Source organism: Globicephala melas, chromosome X (assembly GCF_963455315.2).
Source record: "Globicephala melas chromosome X, mGloMel1.2, whole genome shotgun sequence".
Taxonomy (NCBI): Eukaryota; Metazoa; Chordata; class Mammalia; order Artiodactyla; family Delphinidae; genus Globicephala; species Globicephala melas.
Window position 1 is genome coordinate 24,049,073 of NC_083335.1, and position 25,145 is coordinate 24,074,217.

General features: G+C 43.6%; 1 protein-coding gene across 8 annotated transcripts in view; it reads right to left on the reverse strand.

Annotated features, from left to right (window-relative positions):
• Window positions 1-9,708: 9,708 nt before the first annotated feature.
• GRIA3 (glutamate ionotropic receptor AMPA type subunit 3) overlaps window positions 9,709-25,145 on the reverse strand; it is a 293,982-nt gene continuing 278,545 nt past the window's right edge. For 4 of the 8 annotated variants that reach the window (XM_060293089.1, XM_060293090.1, XM_060293092.1 and 1 more), the window contains 3 exons: window positions 20,293-20,407; window positions 17,470-17,717; window positions 9,709-11,864 (listed from right to left, as the gene is read on the reverse strand). In XM_060293089.1, the coding sequence (XP_060149072.1) occupies window positions 17,472-17,717; window positions 20,293-20,407 (361 nt within the window). In that variant the 3' untranslated portion in view covers window positions 9,709-11,864; window positions 17,470-17,471. Of the gene's footprint in view, window positions 11,865-17,458; window positions 17,718-20,292; window positions 20,408-25,145 lie in introns of those variants that run through there. The other 4 variants (XM_060293091.1, XM_060293087.1, XR_009560811.1 and 1 more) reach the window with 4 other exon arrangements.

Genomic DNA, 25,145 nt, shown 5'->3' on the forward strand with positions numbered 1-25,145 from the left:
AGGTGCCCCCCCCACCATTCCCCAGTCCATTGTAACTGAATGAACACATGCAGCAACCCCAGTCTGAGGAGGGTATGACTTACCAGGGGTTCTGATCTCTCAGGAATGAGGGTTTGGTTTAAACTACCAGATAAGCCACCGAAACCTTCCAAAGTAAAAGCTGAGGGTGAGGGGAATTTAGAATGAATAGTGGAAGAGGGAGGCATTGAATACCAGTTGCAGTCCAAGACCAGCTGAAGTGGGCGGCTGTAGTTTATCACACTTATCTCCCTCTTATTAGGCCCACAAGAGACTTGGATGGGCTTCTCCCTGAACATGTATGGAGACGTGGATCAGTGTGATACAGGGATGGGCTGTGGCAGACCTACAGATGTGTTACTCAGATCCCTCTTCTGAAAGGACTCACTGCCCAGCTGCTAGCACCTTCAGGGTTGGTCTCAGCTTTTGAGTCAAGGTCCTGGTCTTCTTGGAGCAGCCTCTGGCCAATGACTGAGCAAGGAAGTGGTACGAGAGCCTAGCCACTTCTGTCCAATGTAGGACTCCTCAAATGGGAATCTTTGCTTCAGAGTTTCCTTGTGGGGCTGGCAGAAACTTTCTCAGATCTGCATTGAGTCTGATGGTTCCCCCTACCCCAATCCTGCTTCCTCACTCTTCCTTTACGGATGTCACTCCCCAATAAATCTCAGTGTTTGCTTCCTGACAACCCGTCCTTCCTGCATTCTAGTGCCCTGTGAGGCCAGCTACTTCTGGATGGTGTGGCGTGTGGTATGACCAGTGAATCCCATGGTCATGGGCCTACTCCCATACCTCCTTTGTTGTGAAGTGGGATGTTGGATGCGCTGTGTGGAATTTCATACTTGTGGATCAAGCATTCCATAGGCCCCTGGACAGTGGTCCCGGCTGAGGTTCTGCAGATAGGAAAGACAAGCTCACACCCCCAAATAGGTATCTATCCTATGAGAATGAACTGTTGGCCCTTCTAAGATGGATATGGCCCATTGTAGTTAACTTGCTACCAAGTGGCTGATTGGCCCCTTTGGGGAATGGTGCTCTGCTCCGCAGGCCAGGGCAGATGATAGTGAAGGTTGTCCCTTGATTTGTTGAAAGAAATAGTAAAATGATAGCCAACACTTTCCAGCCCCCAGCAATAGAGGCAAAGCAATAGAGCTTAACCACCAGCAGCCAGGGGTTTGTAATTATTGTAACAACAGGCGAGATTAAAGTGGCAACTATGTAGGCCCGATCAGTAGAGAGCTAGAGATGGTTAATAAAACACAACATCTCTAAAAAAAAAAAAATACACAGCGTCCCTAGAGGCAAAATAGATAGGCAAACAGGGTATTGCTTAACATATAGAATAAAATAAAAAGAGTAAGAACAAATGTGCTACCGTAACTATGAGTTTACACCCACTTCTGGGGGCCCTGCTAGGGTGTTAAGTCCCGTATCCTAAGAAAGTGCCTCCAAACCAACAAACTCTCCCTTGTTTGGTTTTGAGATAAAACACCTCTTGATGAAGCACCTTCAGAATCCAGTCTCATAGGTACTCCCCTGACTCCTGCCAGCACGTGCTGGTGAGGTCTCCCAGTCCCTTCCAGTCCCTTTCCTTCCCTATTAGGTCCAGCTTCTTCGTAGAAGGATAATGTTGCTTATAGACCTATGACTTTGTGGGTGACAGACCTCTATTGTCTCTCATACAGAGGAAGCACTAGCTGTTTTTTGGGCAGAGTGGGCCACTTCTACAGGCCGAGAAGTTTTAGAGAAGACTGGAGAGTCAAAACCTTCAGGGGCACCCACTTAGACGTCCCCATCCCATGTGTCAGTGTGCTGGGTTTTCGCACCTAGGACCTTGACCTCAGCAGAACATACCTGTCTCAGCTGAGCATTCAACGATCCTGGAAGTTCAGTCACCTTAATGATTGAATCCTGGGTTAGATCTTTGCTTTTTTATGCTCCCCATTGCCTGAAATGGAAGCTTCTTTGTAAGCTGGAGACTGTTGGCTTCTCATGTACGGTTTTTAATTGTTATTGGCCCTCAGCATTTTATTATCTGTTTTTAGGGCATCAAGGTCACTTAATAATAAGCACCAAATTCTATTTTCTTTATATTTATAATCTCCCATAGATTTCAAATGGCTGATCATTCCCAGCTAGTGCATCCTCTCCACTGGCACGTTTTTCCAAAATACCACAGGTGAAAGTTTAATAATTCGCCTGGTAGTAGGGGCCGTCTGTGTAAAAACTCCCACCAGGAAGACGGTCCTCAGTACCAGGCAAGTGGTGAGGGATCTGGTCCCCAAGCCCCATCTATGGCCTTCTTTCGTGGACCACTTCTGTTATCATGATAATGTTACAGATTGGACTCTCAGAGAAGCAGTTGCCGAGAAGAGTTAAGAGTGCAAAAGCTTTATTAGGTGTATGGTCAGGCCACTCAAGATGGCTGTTCTCTTGCTGTCTGTACTTCCCCCTGCTTGACCAATGCCTGCTTCACCTTCACCCTCCTCACAGGAACGTGCTTGCCCCTTGCCCCAGCTAGTGATTGTTCTCATATTTAGACCAGAATGACTCCACCTGCTAGTTTGTTAAAGGGAAACACCTGCCTTTGTGATGGTAATTAACCTGAGGGACTGTGAGGGACAAACCCTAGCTGCTGGTTTCCCTGGTAACTGATGAGCCAACCTGAGTCAGTTTCCCCTATAAATGGTTGCCTCCTTCTCCGCTGAGTGGTGAAGATGGTTGCCGTGGCCTGTCTGCGGTACACAGTAGGGGTGTCGTTCCAGGACTCTTTGCTTCAGACATGTAAGATTTCCCCTGTCTAACAAACCATGGATGTCTCTGTTGCTGTCCCCAGGCTCTTCGGTTTCAGGCTGGACAACCACAAGGCTTGCAGGCCTGTGGAGCGCAGCCCAACATTAGGGAATAATGCCCGTGAAGGGATAGGGACAGAGAAGCAGGATTGAGTGGCGGGGGGGCCAGCAGACTGTGATGTGAATCTGACAAAGTCTCTGCCAGCCCAAGGCAAGAAAAGTCCTATATTGGGTACAAATAGCTAGCCTCTTGTACTACTGCTTTGCCTGGTTACTAGTTGGGGATTACCCTGAGACAGTGCGACTTTGATTATCACCACTTTGCTCTGTCATTGCCTGTGGGCTACCCCAACAAGAGTGTGACCTCGGTGCAAAAGCCCAGGCAGATTCTGGAGATGTTAACAGCTGGAGGCTGTCAGCTACCTACGAGGAGTCAGATGGCAGTAAGTTCTTTCTTTCTTTTTTTTTTTTTTTTTTTGTGGTAAGCGGGCCTCTCACTGTTGTGGCCTCTCCCGTTGCAGAGCACAGGCTCCGGACGCGCAGGCTCAGCGGCCATGGCTCACGGGCCCAGCCGGTCCGCGGCATGTGGGATCCTCCCGGAGCGGGGCACGAACCTGTGTCCCCTGCATCGGCAGGCGGACTCTCAGCCACTGCGCCACCAGGGAAGCCCGCAGTAAGTCCTTTCTTGAAGAAGATATGAGGGGTGCATAACTATGGTCTGCTAATGGACTAGCCTAATACCATTGTGTATGAGCGAAATTTATTTGTTTGGATTAAAATTTTATTGCCCACCCACTATCCAGTGGTTGAGTCTCACAAAAGAGATTAGATTTGCACATCTGAGTGTCCTGTGAGTGAATGTATGACCTTCATAGAGTGCAGTACCTTGGGGCATTGGCCAGGGAGGGCACCCATAGTGGTGATGATGATGACTAGTGCAGGAGATACGCCACATCCGAAGGAACCTGAGGGCTTGGCTGCCTGTCTGGTGGGGGATGAGGTAAGGCTTATTTTGGGAGAAGAGAGACATTGAAAAGACGGCAGGCTATGGGAAACTTCCTTGGCTAACTGATTATGTGAAGGATGGGCCTCTTTGGACAGAAAACTTGTGTGTTTTTTCATTTTCTTTTTAAAAAATTTTTTATTGGAGTATAGTTGATTACAATGTTGTGTTAGTTTCTGCTGTACAGCAAAGTGAATCACTTATACATATACTTATATCCACTTGTTTTTAGATTCTTTTCCCATATAGGCCATTACAGTGTATTGAGTAGAGTTCCCTGTACTATACAGTAGATCTTTATTAGTTATCTATTTTATATATAGTAGCGTGTATATGTCAATCCCAATCTCCCAATTTATCCCTCCACCCTCTTTCCCCTCTTGGTTACCGTAAGTTTGTTTTCTACATCTGTGACTCTTGCTGTTTTGTAAATCAGTTCATTTGTACCATTTTTTAGATTCCACATATAAGTGATATCATATGATATTTGTATTTCTCTGACTTCCTTCACTCAGTATGACAATCTCTACATCCATCCATGTTGCTGCAAATGACATTATTTTGTTCTTTTTTTTTATGGCTGAGTACAGTATAAAGTGGCATCTCTTCTCTCTTCTCAGCACTACTTCCTAAGTTATGCCTCTGGGTTTTTTTTCCACTCTCACATTTCATTCATTTGTTCATTCATTTATTTGTTCAACAGACACAACTCTGTTTCAGTTATGGAAATGATTAAGAGAGAATCTGCCCATGGTCTAGCAGGGAAGACAATATATTGGATTGGCCAAAAAGTTCATTCGGGTTTTCTGTACGATGTTACAGAGTATATCTGTGTGTGTGTATATATATATATAGTGTGTACACACACACACACACACACACACACACACACACACACACACCCCCCAATATATCTCTGTAGTGCTGTGAAAGAGGCAAGCACTACTGAGATGGGACAACAGAGGTAGGGTCTCTAACTCAATCCTGAGGGGAGAGGCCAGTCAGGGAAGACTTCGCAGAGGAAAGGATGCCAATTTAGTCTTAAAGACAAGAGTATGAGTTAGTCAAGCATAAAAGTGAAGGGATGGAAATTCTAGGCAGATGGAGAAGCATGGTCAAAAACATGGACTCATGGAAAGACATAGCAAAGCCAGAAATTAAGTAGTTGAATATGACTGGGTCTTAGTGGATATTTGTGATGAAGTGGAGAATGGAGGTGAAGAGGTGGTAAACAGTAAGACTGGAGAAATGGGCAGGAGGCAGATCATGAAGGGCTTTTTAAATGATAAACTAAGGTAATTTACTCTTATGCCATAGGGCATTAGGGACCCACTGATGCCGAGGAGTGACGAGATCAGAAAAATCATTCTGGCTGCAGTGCAGAGGGTGAATTAAAGGGATTAAAAACTAGAAAAAGGAGGAAAAACTAAGAGGCTATTGCATTAAGCCATCTAGAAAGTATTTCAAGCTCAAACTAAAGTAGAGATTCTTAGAAGTAGATGGATTTCAGAGAGATGGAGGGAGTAGAGTCATTAGGACTTGGCTGAGGGTAGATGAGGGAAGGAGCAGATAAGGTTGATTACTAGGTTTCGGGATTGGGTGACTAGGCTTGTGGTGATCGATCCCCTGTCCTCCTGTCTTCTCTGTGCGGCCCAACCCTCTGTGGTGATGGCGAGAGTAAAGGAAAGAAATCAAAAGAATGGGCTGCTTACAGTGCTCTGAACGCTTACACAAATACCCAGACTTGGCTTTCTGTAAACTGAATACATCCGCCCATTCTTTGCCTGTTCTTTCTCTCATTCTATCCAGGTTCCACCTAGCATCTCCCTCAGGGTGATCAGAATCATCTCATATTATGTTTCAGGGAGTGGTTTGGGTAGCTTGTTCCTAGTTTGCATATTCCTTCTTTGGTGATAATACTAGTTGGTTTGCACTCATGTGGAAGAAAACCACGTTATGACTCCGGGATCCAAAACGATGAGAAGAGTCATAGCTTTTCACTGCATCTTACAGCTGTACAAGCTGACGGTAAACTGACTCATCTGTTGTTTCGTTGTCATTTGTGCTGTGGGTTCTCTTTTTGAGTGCAAGCCTACTTTTTTCTCGGATTGTCACATCTACCAACTTTAAAGTTTATTAGATTTATTCTTATATTCTATTTTATAGAATATAAGAATATACTGTAATTGGGGGAAAATGTGGGCCTTAGAGGGCTTTACCAGGTTTAGAGAGGGTTTCCCGTCTTTCAAGAAAACTAGCAATCTCAGGGAGGAAGACTGCAATGTTTGGAAATATTCGTAAAATTGTTTCACCCTGTCAGCCTTGCATTCAAGCTCCTTGAGAGCTGCCACCAGAGCTTTAATTGACTTGTTCAGGCTTAATGAATATTTATTAAGAAAAAGTTAAATCAACCATTTTGCTACAGGATTGAAGCTCAGTGAAACCACTGCAGGGATAATTTTGCCAAAGCTGCTGTCACGGGGAGAGGATTATTTTTGAGGCTGTCATTGCAGGTTCTTTTACACTTTTATAGCTAGGGCATCGTGAGTCAGTAAATAAGCAAATACCTCCTGCTTGGAGGGTGGGCAGTTTGGCAGGAAAGTGGTCGTTCTGAGGTTTTCAACAGCTAGAGGCTAATAGGGGCCAGTGTGACTCCTTAGTTCAAAAGGCTCACAGCTTCTGAGGCACAAAGAGAAATTCAGTTAGATTCTACCTGATTACATTAGGAAGTGCAAATCCAAGTGAAGGGGCAGAGGGAAAGTCTTCATTTGGGGCTCTTTCTAGTTGTTTCTCTGAGCACAGGATTGGGCATGGATGGATGTAGATTCTTTCTAGTCATCATCTACCTTGCTGCCGAGACTGCAAGCCCCTGAGGTCAGGAGCCAAGTGTGCTTTCCCCTCAGCCTGGAGAGGAGAGGAAGAGAGTGTAGGCTCTCCCCACAACCGTCTTGTCCAGGTGATGTTTGGTTACAAGGACAGCAATGGCTGTCAAAGAACTTGGGTATCCTGTCTATTCAAATGGGTTTGTGAACTCTCAAGTGTTGAGGATGCTAAGACAGTGGCGGTAGGTTGGGACAATGGCAGACACTCCTAATACCTTCCTCCATCCTGTCCTAACAACAGTGCCCTCCCAGGGAGCCTTCTGAGAAAGTCCAATTGCACCATCTTCACTGAATATAAATGGTTTGTCCATGATTCTTAGTCTTAGATGTAAGGGAAGTCTCCTAGCAACCTCATTCTTTCACACTCAGGCCTGGAGGCAAGTTCCAGTAATTCTCAGTGCCACCAACCACTCTCTTCCAAGACCTTGCTTTTTTTTTTTTTTTTAACATAAATGTATTTATTTATTTTTGGCTGCATTAGGTCTTTGTTTCTACACATGGGCTTTCTTTAGTTGCGTTGAGCAGGGGCTACTCTTCACCGTGGTGCATGGGCCTCTCATTGCGGTGGCCTCTCTTGTTGTGGAGCATGGGCTCTAGGTGTGCAGGCTTTGGTAGTTGTGGCACGTGGGCTCAGTAGTTGTGGCATGTGGGCTCAGTAGTTGTGGCTCATGGGCTCTAGAGTGCAGGCTCAGTAGTTGTGGCGCATGGGCTTAGTTGCTCCGCAGCATGTGGGATCTTCCCAGACCAGGGCTCGAACCCACGTCCCCTGCATTGGCAGGTGGATTCTTAACCACTGCGCCACCAGGGAAGCCCGACCTTGCCTTTTCTTTAGTCTAGATCGATAGGGGTGATACTGTGAGTCCTCCCAGTAACCCCAGATTCAAAAGAAATTTCCTGATGGGACGTTAAGTTCTGTGTGTTCCCACAACTGAATGCAGATATATTGTCACTGAGTTTTATATCTGCCAAGTGATCTGGTAATAAATGGATGCCCAGGAAGCCCAGTTCAATAGGGTGAGGATACGAGGGGAGGGGTATGGCCGAGAGTAGCTGAACAGCTGGCTCAGATTTTGAAAGTAAACTCTCCAACTGATAATAGGCTTTGGTGGTTTATGACCCTATGAGACATGTCAGTGCATCTTCTGCTTCACTGAGTCTGGACTCTGAGGAATAATGGTTTTGCTTCTTGCTTCTCCATTTGTTCTCATCTTTTTCTATGTTCATCTTCCCAAGTCACAGTTGGCCCTTTCTCACTACCCAATACCAGGAAGGTGATATATAGGACCATTTCTTCCACGATCCTACCAAGGTTTCCTTACCTACATTTGCCCTTCCTGTTTGGAGACTGTCCTATAGACAGAGTGTGATCAGATGTGAGTGTTAACAGGGCAAGAAAACCAATGCAGAGACCAAGAGGCATTCTCCTCTTGTGCACAGGGGGAGTGTGACATCTGAAGGGCAAAGACTGTTTGGCAGACCTGGTTGGCGAGTCTGATCCTATGTGTAAGCAAGATATATAGCTACCTATGGTCTAACTTGAGAAAGACTAAAAGCACCTCTTGCTTCTCCCTTCCTCCCAGGAGCAAAACACTCAACCCCCACCTAAACCCAAGTTGTGCTCCACTGTCCACTGCCACAGCACCTGAGATGAACTTCTTTGAGGAAAGGAACTGGAGTTCCTGTTAAAATAGAAATCTGTTATTTTGTAAGACTTGGAGACATTTGGTACTTGAACTGATTTCAGCAGCCACCAAGGGGACCACTGCTGTAATCTAGTCACTGAATCTGCTCCCTAGAGAGTCATTCTCTTCTGGGGGCTGCTACAGGTGTCCTAGTCAAAGAAAAGGAAAGCACTTGAAGAGTTATAAAGTGTGAGTGTTTCACCAGATAAATGGCATTTCAGAGGACAGTGAAAATGATAGTAATATGCTGAAGCCTGCAGGCCAAACTGACTGCCTCGTGTTTATCAGCCTACACTTCCTAATCTTCTGAGAGTTTCCCTTTCCCGCTCCTATCTTTCTCTCGCCAAGGCCTTGTGTTCCTTGCTCCCTAACTCCCTAACCCCAGATATCTTTATTTCCCTAGCATCTCAGCTGCACTCTTCTTCCTTTCTGGCTTAGTTTCAAATTATCCCTTCTCTTTCTCCTATCATTACCCCCTGTTTTCTTTGGTGATCATCATCTAAAACTGGTCTGTATTTAAACACTTGCTTTATTTGTTGGATACAACTATATTGCATGTTCAGTACATATAATTTAGATTAGATCATTAGCCTTTTGTTTCTCTCTCAGAAGCATTCTAAGATCAAGTCTAATCCTAAATTCAGGATTTCTTTCTCCACTCTAGATCAGTGGACCTGGGTGGAGTAAAGATTTTCCAGTGGGACATTAGGTTATCATCAGTAATGAAGGCAGCAGCACAAAACGTAGCCAATTAACTAGGAGGACTAAGACACATACTTGTAATGACATGGGAAAGCAGTTGGAAGTGTTTTTTTTTTTTTGCGGTATGCGGGCCTCTCACTGTTGCGGCCTCTCCCGTTGCGGAGCACAGGCTCCGGACGCGCAGGCTCAGCGGCCATGGCTCACGGGCCCAGCCGCTCCGCAGCATGTGGGATCTTCTCGGACCGGGGCATGAACCCGCGTCCCCTGCATCGGCAGGCGGACTCTCAACCACTGCTCCACCAGGGAAGCCCGGAAGTGTTTTTGAAGATCATCAATCCTGAGTTTGGGCACTTCCTCAGGAGGCCAGATCTGGCAATGGAAGGATGGGAGATCAGGGTTAGGGTCAAGGCAAGTGTCTGAGGAGAGGGTCCCAAGGGGTGGAGGAGATGATCACTGGTGGTGATCCTGCAGTTGGGGTGGGGAGAGGCATAATCCTTTGTGAAGATCACCTGTCACGTGACTGTACATCATTGGTAAGGCTTCTGGTGGGAAGTAAATTGGTGACTAATAACTTCTTGGCACCTGCACCCAAGTAAAGTTTAAACAGCCAAAGCCCAGAGACAGAATTCTTTCTTTACAATTTTATTTACAAAATGTATTAAAACTTTGTACAATACCTCATGGCAATGAGGCTCCGTAATTTACGCCCACACATGCAATTTACGCTTTTACGGCCATTAGTTTGCTTGGCAATGTTTCTGTTCACTGAAGTACAGCTTTAACAACAAAAAGAAAATAATTGGAAAAAAAAATCTTCAAGTGACTACCGCCAAACTCCCGTAGCTTGAAGTTAGTAGCAGAAATTTGAAGCAATCAATGTTTCTTTAAACATGCAAGTTTTTAAAAAATAACAAACCAATTTACCCGCCTCTTCATTCCCAGTGAAGTTTCCTCTCTGAAAAATTGACTTGAGTCAACTAACATCCACTTCTCTTTAAACAGTGCCTATGAGAAGTTTGTGTGTAGGTCGGTTAGCTTCCCGCGCCGGAACATCATAGCATTCAGAAGTTGAAAAATCAGTTTCGTGAAAACAAAACAAAAACACAACAGCTTTCCTTTTTTGTTCAATACCATTTAAAATTTGACAGGTGAGTCGTTTGCTTATGACACAATTTTTTGGAATGAAAGTTTATATTACACTTTTCCGGAAACTTTTCGTTGGAAATGAGACTTGTACCTTTCTTTTCTGAAGACGAGCAAATGTGCAGCGAGTCAACTAGAGCATCTAAGGGTCACACTTGGGAAATGAATTTGAGCTCCCAGTTTTTACTGTCTGGAAACTTCCCAGTGCACGTCACTGATGAGAGCAAACTACTGAACTACAGAAAGCATACGTCGTTCTATTGGAGGTAATTAGTGAGCGGAGACTATTTCCTCTGACTGTTCTGATGATGCCAATGGCAGGTACGCAGTTAGTTACTTGATAGCCCGTGGAGCAGTGGAGCGATCTTCGGAGTCAGTAGAGAGACTGCTCCAAGCATGGACCTGGGAATGAGGCTGAGGCCCTCGGTTTAGCAGTAGGTTTGGGAATGCATTTTAGTCTTTGCAAACTAGAAAAGGACACATGCAGTCTGACGGAGAGCCATGGGCAATCACAGGCAACAGCTGGTAAGACAGACCTAGCAAGAGTAAAAGTTAGATGAGAACTGTGGTCTGAACCCACTGGCCCGCCTTGCAATGCGGTCCTGTCCCCGTGGTGTACGCTTGAAAGGCATACTTAGCAGAGAAAGCAGAGCTAAACACAGTGTTGTTTCTGAGAAAGATATTCCAAACACATTTGGGAGTGTCGGCAGCATTTCCCTCACCTCAATGCTAAATACTCAGCTGTCGTGACTTAAAACGCACACTGAAGCAAGAAAAACAGATCTGTGAGCTGAAATTCCAGGCTTCTCAGAAAGCCCCGGGGTCCGTTTTTAGGAAAGCACCGAGAGGTATGCTTAATAGTGCCCGTCCCTTGCTACACACAAGTCAATTTCGAAAGCTATGTGAATCCCTTCACCGAGTGGGAAGTTAGCAAAGCATTTTCACAAAACCATTTCAAAACACAGAAGTCACTGTTCAGTCCCTTTTCCAAAGTGTTTCAATTTTCTTAAGTGTTGCATTTACATTCTAAAGATATACACATTTCAGCAAAGTTGAAAGGAAATAGGGTGCACAGAACATCACCACCAACAGGAAATACCAAAAACATCTGGTCAGCAGATCCTAGAAGAAATGCCAGTCTGTCCTCCCAGACAGGGAGTCAGATTTGTTTTTTTTAAATCAGGAGGAATTATTTAAATCAGGAATAATTATTTTAGCTAAGATGGGCCGATTTGCTGAATTGGAATTTTAAATTTGTCTGTGTGTGTGTGTGTTAAAGAACATGGTGTTTGTATACTGTGCAGTGGTATCAAAGAATGGCTTTTGTTGAATTGACTTTTTTTAAAATAAGATTAGTTTTCGCATACTGGAATCTTGCATGTCCATTTTTTTGTTGATTTTATTTTAATTTTTTCAAGCAAAGCAAAAAGATTTCAATGATGATTTGCATTGTCGCGAGTCTCAGAGTATTCCATAAGGCACTGAAGGAAAAAAAAAATCAGTTTTTCCTATTGAAAGGTCATTGCACCATCAGCAATATTCGTGTCATGCCCGACACCAAGGAGAGTGAAATCTGGCTCAGGATCCTTGAAGCAGCCACGTTTTCGGTGATTCCTCTTGTCACTTGCCTCCAGTGGGAAGGGATCTGCAAAGGCAAGGGGGAAATTTAAGTTTGAACGGGCTTTCTATTGGGAATGGAAGTTTACTATGGCTCAGTCTATCCTGGACAAAAACCACGGCTCTTTTCTCACACTGGCATCTCTGAGGCTGCACCCTGCTTGATTGGCTTTAGCCAACAGGTCTGTTTAAATTCTTTCACTTGAAGCAAATGCTTTGCAATAGGTTAAATTAGGTTCATTTTTTTACTATGCATTGTACCAAGGAATACACGGGCATTGCATGATGTCTAACTCAAAAAGCGTTCATCACTTAGGGTGTAGGTATACTAGAAAGCCTTCGTGGCATTTCAATATAGATTCTCAGGACAACGACACTGTAGAGTATATTCTGATTGCAGAACCTGTGACAGGACTGTTTACCTAGGACAGAGTGGAAGCAGTGTTCTACGGCTCGCTCAATTGAAATCCATTTGACTGCTCATTGCCAGAAAGGTCACAGCTTGTTTCTCTTCATATCTACAACCTTAGTTATTAAAGTCAGAAAATAGCACATGGACTGTAAAGAGACAGCACATTCCAGGAAGAGGCCAGAACAGTGATACCCACGAAGGGGATTGGCTTCCATGGGGGTGTTTGCCTTGATATTATGGGCCTGATTGAGATGTTGATGCTGCCCTCCTTTTGGAGGCATTAACTAGTGCAGGGAGTTCATTTGCCCCCAACTCTGAAAACTTAAGACCACTTTCATGACTCCTTTTCAAGCTCACATCCATCCTCTCCATCCTTTCCCGCTACACTAATGGGACCCTTCTTTTTCTCATGAGCTAATGCTGAATTTTATCCCAAAGGAATGACATGATCATTATCTACCACTGGCCCTGGAATAAAAGTATCTGTAAGAAGAATGTCAAAGATGCATCTGAAGGCCAAAAGCCCCAAAGAAGCAGAATAAGACTAACATAGAAGTGGGTAAACCTCTTCCTTGGAATCACTATGGTCCAGAGTCATATCTATCTCAGAAGTTTGGGGAAAGCTTATGTCTATGACAGGAAGATCAACCTTCTTCTCTCTCTATTGGCCATGGGATGTCATTTCCCACCTGCATAACTTTGGGAAAGCCACCTAATCTCTCAATGCCTCTGTTTCCTGTTTTTAAATGGGGGTAGATGAGATATTACCACTGAAGGAAAGGTCCTCTGGGAACAAAGAACATCACCCCTTCAGTTATCTAGAATGTTTTCCACTTAACGTAAGATGAACTCTTTAAAGCAGGAACGCTTCCCCAGCAAGAATGTCTATGGCTGCAGAAGGAAAATTGATTCTTTCGAAATGGGCGGCATGAACGAAGTTAATATTTTCTAGGAAGACTAAACAGAACTGTATTAGAGGAAAAATGGAAATCTTTTTCCTTAACCTCAGGCATTTTGAGGTCTTGAAAATAAGAAGGATTTCACAAATATTGAAGAAACCAAAGAAGCCAGAAGTAGTTGTGAACAGCAATGAGGAAATGGGAAAGGATTTCTTAAAACAGTGAGCAGAGTGAGCCCTAGGGTGCAGTGAATCTGGAACGCCTGATGGTTGGTCACCTGCCCAGGCATCCTGGGGGCCCCTCTTCCAGTGGGTGGCCGGTAACCCAAACAGGCAGCAGGTCATCAAGAGGCCGTCTGCTCCCCAGTGGGTGCTGGATCTGAGGCGTGTGTTCCCACAATGAGTCCAATAACCCGGACTCTACTCTCAGCCATGGCAAATGAGAGATGACCCCCTTCTCTTTCAAGGATGTCTTTTTGTTAACTAGATTCCACCTAGATCATATTTTTGCAGCTGATTTGCACTTGAGTCATTCTTCCTGAAGAATTACTGGTACCATAAACTGCTAAGGCTGGCTCTGATAATAACAATAAAAGTAAAATCTCAGGGTGCTTCTCCATCTCTGCACCCCTGAATGGACCCTGACAGATCTAGGCCAGCTCAGAGAACCGGAAGCCTGATAACTAGGTAACAAGTCAGAAGGCACTAGGAGATATTCCAGAACTTCTTGGGAAATAAAAGATGAGTGAGCAAAGACCAACATTCCCCTAACGTTACATCACCACACTGGCTGAGGACAGCAGAGCGGTTTCTATTTCCTGCTCAGCCTGCTCTGTGCCTCGACTGACACATGTCAGGTTTTTTCTGGCATCCTCTGAGGCTTTTCCTCCTTGTCTTTCCCTCCATGACCTACATATTTACACATATATCCATCCCTCCTAAGGGCACCATTGATGATCTCTTGGCATCACTTATTAAACAGACATTTGCTCTTTAGGTGTCCCTGCTCAGAAAGGAGAAGTGAAGCCATGTAGAGCAGAGTATATCCCACATTCTCTCAGATCAATCGTACTACACCATGGATTCCTATATTTTTCAGGCCCAGAACAATACCCATAGTACAAATCCTTATCTCAACCCTTCTAGGATCACCATATGGGGGAATCAACTTGGTCATTAATTCACGAGCCCATTCTTTTTTCTTCTCCACTATGGGAAAACTCAGCACCCTCACGCCACTCTGTCCACATTTCTTTCATAAGATAGAATCCAACGTGGCTCCAAACTACCTATTTTAGGTATTTCCTGAAATCAACTTGAAAAATAAATTGGACAGTTCTTTTGAAATATATCAACATTTTTAGGGTTTTTTTTTTAATAAGCAGTTTCTACTTTCACAGGGGGAAAAACATGGTCTTCTTATCCTAAAACTGTCTTCATATGTAACACTGGCCATCACTAAGATGACACTGAACTTTGCAATGGCTTGTTTGCGGAGGCTTTCCCCAGGTTTTCATCCTAGGGATGATTGCCAAGGTGCTAGCTAACTGGGCTGTAACCACGTTGGCATCGATGTCTATTTGAGTGTGATTTTTGCCTCAGCCCGAATTTTGCTTCACAAAATGGGTCAGCCAAGATGACGAAAGGAAAGCCAGAGTACCAGAAGTTGTGGCAAGTTAATTTCTTATGCTCTTCCCCCAGGTTTAATGTTCTGGGCCTCCACTTCAGGACTGTAGCATTCTGCCCAAATTGCTGATCCCAGTTTGGTCTCCCTCTCTCCCTCTCTCCCCTCCTCTGTGTCTGTCTGCCTTTTTGTCACTCTCCTTCCCTTTCTCCCTCCCCCTTCCTTCAATTCCTTAAGTTACATCCTCTGAGACAGCTTTCTCTAGAATCTTACTACTCCCTAGACCAGCAGCATCAACACGACCTGTGAGCTTGTGAGAACTGTAGAACCTCAGGCCCCATCCCAGAGCAGCTGCCTCAGGACCTGCATTTTTATAAGATCCCCAGGTGGTTCATATGCATATTGCCAGTTGGGAAGCACTGCTCTGGGCCTTTAATGAGAGACTGAGGCTATAGGAGTTGGGGAGCAGGGACATAGATTCTCAGATGGAATGGCTGATAATAAAGAGGGTCTGGAGGCTGTGTGACCCTAAGCCCTGTTACAGAAAGCTTCCTTTTGGGGAACGTAGGAGCGATTGAATATACACCCTCATGTCAAGTGCATAAGAAGGAGGGCAAATGGAGGCTTGGTGAAGTCTCTCAAGACATTTTTGTAAAGAAGTGAGACATAGACTTAGGATCTGCTCTCCATTTGACAGGATCCCACTGGGGTTTCAAGGTTTCTGGAGAGCACCGGGCCACGCGTAGAGAGCGGTGGCGTGGTTTAGTGAAGAATACAGCTACAGGAGGAAGAAGAGCTGGGTTCTAGTCCCAGAACTGCCACTGCCTAGCTGTGTTGCCTTTAGCAAGTCATTTGATGTGGCTGGTACCTCATTACCTGAAAGGGGAAATATTTTCTGCCCCATTACCTCAACTGAGGCAATAGATGTGAGAGCACTTGGAAAACTGATACGCAGATTTCAGGTGTATTATTTCTTTGGATGCCAATATCTCAGAATTTGGGATAAGTAAGCTAGGCTGAAATCACCCATGTACTCTCTTATGAGAAAGCAATAACATGCCCCCAATTGTAATGGGCCTATATAACCTACTCAAGAGTAAAATATTTTAAGCACGCTGGAACATGAAATGCTTGCATGCAAACAGTGCTAATTGCAGATGAATCCACGTATTGTCCATTCAACAATGCAATGGGAACACTTTGTTAGTGGGTTAGTCGGTGGCAAAAGGCTGCAGCCTGCAGCAGGAAAGAACAACCAGCAACTTCATCAAACAAGATAATGCCTTCCATGGTGAGGACAAATGATTTATGTGGATGAAATATCATTTAAAAATTGGCTGAATTTAGATCCGCACCATGAAATATAAGGTCAAAACACAGATGCATTTGTAGAAATTCAAACACATGGACATTGACTCAAGAGGTCAAAAATCTACCTAGAATAAGGGCTACGAAGTTTCTAATTGTTCTGTTCCACTTCGGATAGGTGTGTTACTGATGACAGATGCACGTGAAGGTAACACAACTATTTTCTCTTAAACACTTCCAGAATGGAGATGTTATCCTAACTCAAGCTTGCCTTTGAACATGTCTGAGTTATTGGTGAGTTTTAGCTATAGCTGCCAGAATCAAGGTGGCATCAGTCAGGTTCATTTAAGTATGAATTTGGGAACAGCCAGCAGCAGGGAACCTAGACTGTCCTTTGGGAGACACTTACCTCAATGAACATCAGTTCCAAGAAAGGGACAACAAAGGAACTCAAAGATTAAAGAAATTGTCTCAGGCTTATACTTAAGAGATCCACCACACCCCTATAGAAGCACTACCTTTCTCAAGGTAGCAGCTCCCCATTTCCATTCCTCATTTTAACATCAGTTCCAGAGAGCTGCTTTCTCTAGAGCTTCACTGTCCAATATGGTAGTCACCAGCCACATGTGACTATGGAACACTTGATATGTGGCTAGTGTGAATTGACATGTGCCATAAGTATAGAAGACACCCCTGATTTCTAAGACTTAGTATGAAGAAAAGAATGTAAGGGCTTCCCTGGTGGCGCAGTGGTTGAGAGTCCGCCTGCCGATGCAGGGGACACGGGTTCGTGCCCCGGTCCGGGAAGATCCCACATGCCGCGGAGCGGCTGGGCCCGTGAGCCATGGCCGCTGAGCCTGCACATCCGGTGCCTGTGCTCCGCAACGGGAGAGGCCACAACAGTGAGAGGCCCGTGTACCACAAAAAAAAAAAAAAAAAAATATATATATATATATATATAAAAGAATGTAAAACACTTCATTCACTTTTTACATTGCTAACAAGTTGAAATGATAATACTTCGAATATACTGGGATAAATATATATCATTAAATTAATTTTGCTTGTGTTACTTTAGAAAATGGCTAGAAGAGCACTTAAAATTACACATGTGGTTCACATGTGGCTTGCAAATGTTCCCACTGAACAGTGCTGCTCTAGAGAATTTCTTTTTCCTTTTGGGTCGCAGACCACAATTTAATTACAACTATGCTATTAGGAAAGCACCACTGTCTGACAAGAAAGCACAACCATTATTTTCAAAGAATCAAATGGTTGCAAAGAATAGACAATTCCTGAAACAACAAACCAAACTGAAAGACAACAAGAAAAGAAAAAGAGATTGACATACAGTAACATAAACTGATTAGTTTACTAGACCTTAACCGTACCCCTAGATCTTAACACTCTCTGTTCCATACACGTTGTAGCCTTCTCTGTATGTAGCGTAATTTTGAGTGTTGGTGGCAGGAGCAGGCTTAAAGTTTTGGGTGTTCTTTGTGAGTTTCATGCGTTTGGACTCTGCCCGTGATTTGTAACAGAATTCTATCAAAGCCACCATCATGGCCAGCCCCAGACCTCCGACAAGTATATAGAAAACGCCTGCCACATTGCTCAGGCTCAGAGCGCTGGTCTTGTCCTAAGAGAAATGAACAAGGTGATTAGTTCTTGGGGAAAACAAAGACAATGGGACATTATAATGCATTGCAACAGTATATGATAGTTCTAAGTTGTAAAATAGCTAAACATTGATGTAAATGCTATGACTCAACTCTGGCAACTGGCTGATGTTTCACAATGGCCAGCAAGATGGTAGATGGTGCTTCTGTTGACAGTTGTGGTCCTCCCCTAAATGTTCTTTTAGTTTGACTCCTTAAATCCATTAGTACCTCAAGATGGTGTCAACAACTAAATAAACAGCACTCGGCCATGGGAGCAAAAGTGGAAACACAAGCACAACTTAGTCCTCTGCCGGCTTCGATAAACACCATTTGCCAGAGTTGAGCTGTGACATCATCTCTGTCGATGTAACACTTTTCATTTGGGAACTTGAAGCACTCTTTCCCCTCTCTGCCCCGCAACACCTCTTTCTCCCTTGTCAACAACTGGTCTTTAAGATGACAGGTGAGAACGTTAGAGGTTCCTGATATTCATATCTGGGGAGTTACCTCACAAGGGTTTGTTTTAAAAGGATTAACTCTCCCCTTTCACCCAGTGGCTGAGAAATTGCTCCTTTGAGGACTGGTTGCTAAGGCCTCATCCTCAGCGCAGCAAGTCTTTGTGCTGCGGGAACAAGGGCACAGCACAAAGAATTGGCTCTGTTCCCTCTTCCTGAGAGTTTAAGGACCCGCTGGGTCCTGAATTGGCTCCATACAAATCAGAAAACTTTTCCAGGAGGCTGATGATTAAAAAAAAAATCCGGCTCATTTTTAGCTTTTACTCCAGGGAATGTAGAGAATAATTAGGAAAAAAACCCAAAACAAAACACCCCTATACTCATCTGCTCTCTATTTAAAATGGGGGGAACATCGAGGAAGCCGGTCAGTGACTTTCAGGTCAAACTGCAAATCTGACTAAGCTATCTGCCTGTATGAAAAAGCAGAAACTGAACTGCTGAACAACGGAAAGAAAAAAGTTGGTGCCTTGAGCCCTACCTTGAGGTAGGACACAGCAAGGGCCAGGAGCCTTTCTTTGAAAAAAATAAAATAAAGTAGCATTTTGTAGTCTTTTTAGAGGGAATGTAACCATTTTGCTGCTGAATACAACGGAATGGAATACCCAAATTGTCAAGCCAGTGAATTGAGTATCTTATTCAAATGATAGCACAGTGACCAGATGATGGCCATGGCTGACACTCAACACTGTGGCTCAGCCAGTCCTGGTATCACGTAAAGAATTAAATGCAAAGACAATATGGCCATGTCCTGATTCTGTTTTCATAGGAGCCAGTCCTGCACTTGTTTACCTTAATAAAAAGGCCAATTGGAATTAAGTCGCATGATCGGGAAGAGGGGTAGGGACATGCCTCATGTCTATAACAACCTTGCAAATAGTCACTCTTCTAGGATGAGTGACAGTTAGCTAGACAAGTGGTAAGAATTTCTATAACTTAGGAAACAATGGATCATCTCCTTAAGGAGGCAGGTGAAGCTGTCTGCAAGTATGTTCCACAGTCCATTAGGAAAAGGACCAATTTCTGGTAACCTGCCCTCTCCCATTAGATTTTTATATGTATGTGGTTTTTGATGGGGGAAAAAGTGTCCTTTACATCACCCATGTAAGCCGTAGCAACAAAGTTTCAAGTTCCATGTATTTAAGTTTCAAAGAATTCCCTGCTGTGGGATGTAGAAAACCAGTAGCAAAATGGTTCACTGCACAAGGAAAATGAGTGACATTTCATGAAATGAATTAACTGATACCACAATATTAGTTCAAAAAAAGGAAAGGCAAAAATTGAAACTAAAAAGGAACTTTCTTAGGGGAGCAAAGGGGGGCAGGAAGGAGGCGGGGAAGAGTGTTTCATGCTTATCAATGTGATGTTATCCTGAGAAGGTATACCCTTAAGGAGCATGCGACTGAATTTTAAAAGTATTACGTACAGAGATTCAAATGACACCTTTGGAAGAGAGAAGTGTGACAGACTTAATGAGATTCGAGATCCAAATAGATGCTGAACTCAATACGACAGCAGCTGAGAGGAGGCTGGCTAATCATTCTGCTTACAGAGACCAGTCTTTGTTATTGATTTCTTTGACTGTTTTCAGGTGGGATCGACATAATATATTCATAACCAAAGGCATTTACAACTACAAAGTCTCTGACACTGTAAGAGGTTAAGAAAAAGTACTGTCACAACTGGATCATTTTTTGTTTTTTGGGTTGTCGTTGTTGTTCTGTTTTCTCTTTGAACTTTCGAAATGTGAAATACAGTAAAACCCCCTTATAACACAGCTCGTGATTTTACTGCTTTGGGAACATGGTGGGTCAGATTGAGTTCCCTAATCGTAAGGATAGCTCGCCGGAGTCGATGACTGATGTCACGTGGCAGGCCTCTGAGACTGGTGTTTGCCTCATTCCCTCAGCGCTGGTGTTATAAAGGGGTCCCACTGTGTCAGGGAGTGTCTGTTGGGAAGGAAAGCCGTTTTAGGGTAGAAAATAAACAGTGGTTCAAAATGTGATTGCTAATCAGTACAAAAAGACCTTCAGCGACTGACCTTACTCCCGGAGTCCTTCGCTCCGCATTCCCCCTTATCGTACCACCATTTGTTTTTCAGCTTGTCTAAGATGCCTTGTTCACTGAGTTTCAATACTGCAAGGTTTACAGGCGTTCTTCACGTGGGAAATAACATAAATAACATTATATTATGTTATTTTATGTTATTCAAGCTTCAAACTACTTTAAAACTATAGAAAGCGATAAAGCAGGGGGCCCTGGCCACAGAGTAATTTTAGACACTGCAGGCAACCTGAGCATTACCTTATAAAAATTAACACTACAGCAACGCTATATTTACCAGGGCCTGCCCATATCGCTTTGAGTAATCGGCACACACTGTTAAATAATGAGGATAGAAAAAAGGCACTCCTCAGATAGGCTGTGTGGGGTGAGGAGGGTCTCCCCTCAAGTGACAATTGTCGGCGGCAGCTTGCAGTAGCTTTGTGACGGAGGTGTGTTAGGTTTGATCTAACTGGGTGTCTTGTTGTACTTCCAGACAGAAAGCAAGTTTTATGGAGGAGTGGGGAAGGGAACGGGACCAGAAGGGGAGACGTTTCCACATGTGGAGACAAAAGGATGAATCCGAACAGAATAGAAGATAGATTCTACGTGAATAACATGCCTTCTGATGAGTTGTCCTTTATTATACATATCTGTTGCCCAGCTGAAAATGAGCTCAGAAAGAACTGTACTACATACATGTCTTCACAAACTGCATTCTTATGCACATACTTGTCTTAGTATTAAAGGTATAACGTGGACCTCTGAGTTTTGGATAAGAGTACTTTCAACAATGGGAGAACTGGTCTATGGATTGTTTTTGAGTTACTGATCAGCTCTCTCTCTGATATGGTCATAAGTCTGTGAGCGACTCAGATCACCAAAAGGTGAACTAGATTGTTTAAAAATGGATTATTAATATGGCATGGCCTGAAATGGCAAGCTGACTGCCCCTATGGGTAGCGCTGTGGAGGAAGTTTAGATAAGCTGTTCTAGTGAGATAAGACTTCCTCAACTAAGAGGCTAATAAGTCCCCAGGAGGCCAGCCCACTGCTCCCTCGTCCTCCACCGCTTAAAGTGTGAGGACTTCTTTGAGAGCCACTGGGCAAACGCAGGATACTCTCCTGGTTCTAGGATAACGATCTTCTCTCTTAGAAATTTCTTCAGCTGTAAAATGGGAATAATGACCTTTACTCTGTCTCCTTTCTAGAGCTAATGAATCTTAAATAAAGTATCTCTAATAACTTTAGATTAAAAATGCATTATTTACAGAGGGTGGCATATTTCTATTATGAGGCAATAAACTGCTGTGTGTTCAGATTCACGTGAACAATATTGCCAATACTAGTGCACGTTTTTCTGAATGCCACCAGTTTACCAGGAGGAAAACAGATATATTTATGTAACTATGAACATTCCATAGAATTTCTGAGCTTATTTTGGGTAACTTGGACCCACTAACATATCCAGTCATTGACAAGACTTCTGTTGTCACAGAGATCTGGCCTCTATCAGACCAAGTCCCCAAAGCCTATTTCCTTTCTTCTCCCCTTTGCTGTTGAGAGCAGAAGGACCATCTCATCTTGAGAATTCCGAGAAACATATCATCATTTTAAAATAATAGGCAATTTCAGAGTACTTGGGATTTGAAAGGCTGTAAACCTTTAGTGTCGCAGAGGTGACACTTTCTTGGGGAGTGCAGAGCTTGGCAGCCAGAATGTCTGCATTTTGTTTCTCACCAGGAAACTGAGGTCCTTTTATACTTTAAACAATTCCTTCAATCAGTGCTCAGAAGCTGAGGCTTCTCAAATGCTAGCCAGACTTGCTTGGAATGCAAAGCAACAAAAGATACTCAAATAAAAATTGGAGCCTCTTTAGGATATTACTGGCAGTGAAAGTTAAGTCTTAGACTTTTAAGGGACAGACAGGCCATCTATGGCCCTGAGATCAGTGTTGGAACTGCCTTCTCCCCTAATCCCCACTGTCTGGCCTCCTCCTCTCTCCTTTCCCCCTATTATTTTTTACTTTATCACCCCCACCTTTCTTCCAGTGCTGTGCCTTAAGCTAGGCACTGGGACCCAGGCTAAGGATTAGGACAGTCGGCTTAAGTTGCAGGGGAGATGCTTTCCAATGGCATATGGGTGACTGACTCCATCAGGACCTCAGGAAAAATTACAAAGCATTTTTTTCTTCCTTTCTGTGCTTCCTTTTTTCTTATTGTAAAGGGCCCAGTGTCTTCACGCTGCTCTCTAAGCCCTTACCAGGCCCCGACCTCCCTCAAGCTACTATACTCTTCAAATTACTTCATTCAATTTCTTTAGTACAGCTGCTCTTACTAGATCTCAGGAACAGAGCAGTCTGATTAAAGGCCCTCACACTAAGGTCCAAATAGAGACCTTTCCCTAGAGATCCTGGGTTTTAAAAAATTTGTCAACCCTTAAGTGAACTAGGTTGATAAAAGTGTGACATGTTCGTTTAGAACAATGGTTCTCAAAGTGTGGTCCAAGGACCCCTGGAGGATCCCTGAAAACTTTTCATCATAGGGTCTGTGAGGTCAAAACTATTTTTGTAATAATACTAAGGCATTCTTTGTCTTTCTTACTCTTATTCCCTCATGATGTACAGTGGAGTTTCCTGGAGGCTACATGACATGTAATATCACAACACATTGAATGAAGAAGCAGAAATGAGAATCCTATTCTCTTATATTAAGCCAGACGTTAAAGCTATTTGCAAAAATAGGACAATGCCGCTCCCCACTAATTTTTTTAAAAAGTTATTTTTCATAAAAAGTATGTTATTTATGTTAATATACATTGGGTTTATTATTTTTAAGGGAGTTAATACATTATTTTAAAATTCTTCAGTTTTAATTTCTGATATGTTAAGTGTTAATAGACTTAATACATATGAACAAAATCTTTTGGGGGTTCCCTATAACTTTTAAGTGTGTAAAGGGGTCCTGGGATAAAAAGGGTTGAGATGCACTGGTTTTAGAGGAGGGTAGATTTTTCCCCTGCTGGGGCCTAGTCTGGGCTGCCACCCTCCACTCCTGCCAAAACCCAGGCTGAGCATTTAAGCATCCAGGTCAGCAACTTAGCATCCTACTTTTCTGACAAATGGCCTACCCCTGCCTTAGGCCATCAGGTGGCTCCCACAGAATGGTTGGTAGCTGCTCTCTACGCCCATGGCATCCACGGTTACAGTAGAGGTTACCTTAGAGCAATGGTTCTCAATCGGGGGTCATTTTGTCCTCCAGGGGACACTGGACAATGTCTAGAGTCATTTTTCACTGTCACAACTGGGAGGGTGGGGAATGCTACAGGCATCTAGTGGGTAGAGGCCAGGGATGCTGTTAAACACCCTACTTGGCACGGGGAGGCCCTCCACAACAAAGCCCCAGATGTTAACAGTACCGAGGCGGAGAAACCCTGCCTTAGAGCGTCCAGACCTCATCTGTTGCCCCAGGGCTTTAGAGAAATCTGACAAATGATATACCCTTAGAAGTTTAGTCTTTGATCGGAAAAAAAAAATCACAGGGCTTAAGGAACCTGGCAGGGAACCAATGTGCACTTGGGAACTTCTAAATAAAAATGAAGGAGAAAAACAAACATTTTAAGAAGTAGCACAGGCAAGGAGCATAAAAGCTGTAATCAGAAATCACAGATAATACCACTTAACAAGGTTAGGATAGCTGCCAGGAAAAGAAAGTACTTTAAAGGCCAAATCTCCTAGAATTGTATGTTGCTGTGGGGTGGAATAAATTCCCAAGATGGCAGAGAAAAACTGCTTGTAACCACATAATTTTCTCTCTTACTGTACCTTACTGGATGTATTGCCAAACTCAATTCAAATCAACCAAATGTATTGACACCCTCCTCCCAACACACACACACACACACACACACACACACACACACACACACACACACACACAATTTGGTATTTTAAAGGAAGTGGAATTAGGTGGACATCTGGTCATTTTAAATGTCACTTTCCTCATGATGCCATTTTTGTTCCTCACCCAATATTTTCTCTCCCTCCTCCTTCCTCTTCTACCTGGCCTTATTATTTGGGCCCAGGTCTTGTGTCTCCCTCTAGGCTGTGTTTCTCAAAGGGAGGCACCATGACTTATGTATTTGTATTCCCCACTTAGAATAGTTCTCTCAATAAATACTTGATTAGAAAACTCTCTTTTAGCTTTTGTTTTTCAGCCTAGTACTTCACACATAATAAAATTATTATTATTATCGGTCAAGTTCAATAATCACTTTAAGAAGGTAGATTTATGGTCTCTATAAGTAAAGAAATCGAGGCACAGATAGGTTAAGTAATCTGCTCAAAACTGCACAGCAAATTATGGGGCAGGCCAGAAGGCAAATTAACACGCATCCAACTCTGTACTGTACATTCTCCAATGGAACACACAGAAAAGGGGTAGCAGTCCTCATTGTTTTCATTCTTAGGGCTTGGATGTTCATAATGAATTTTTTCTTTAGGGATCACCATACTCCAACTATCAGCCTAGCAAGGGTATATCTAGCAGCTGGGGCCTTTCACTGCGACGCAGCAATACGTCTCCAGGGGAATGTTTCAGAGCAATTACTGTAGGCCCTTAACTGGTACCTGAGAGAATTATAAGTCAGAAATATTTACTGTACTCACTTCAGTAGAGAAAAGAAAGAATTAAACAAAGTAGGTCAGATTCCTATCATGGAAATGAGGCAGGCATTCTCCCCTCTGAAGGGCTTGCTGTGGACGTTTTGCTGAGTAGAGCACTCGTAAGACAAAAACACAGGTTGGCAAGCATAGGGAGAGAACAGGAGGGCTTTGTGATGTAATTTCAAGGGG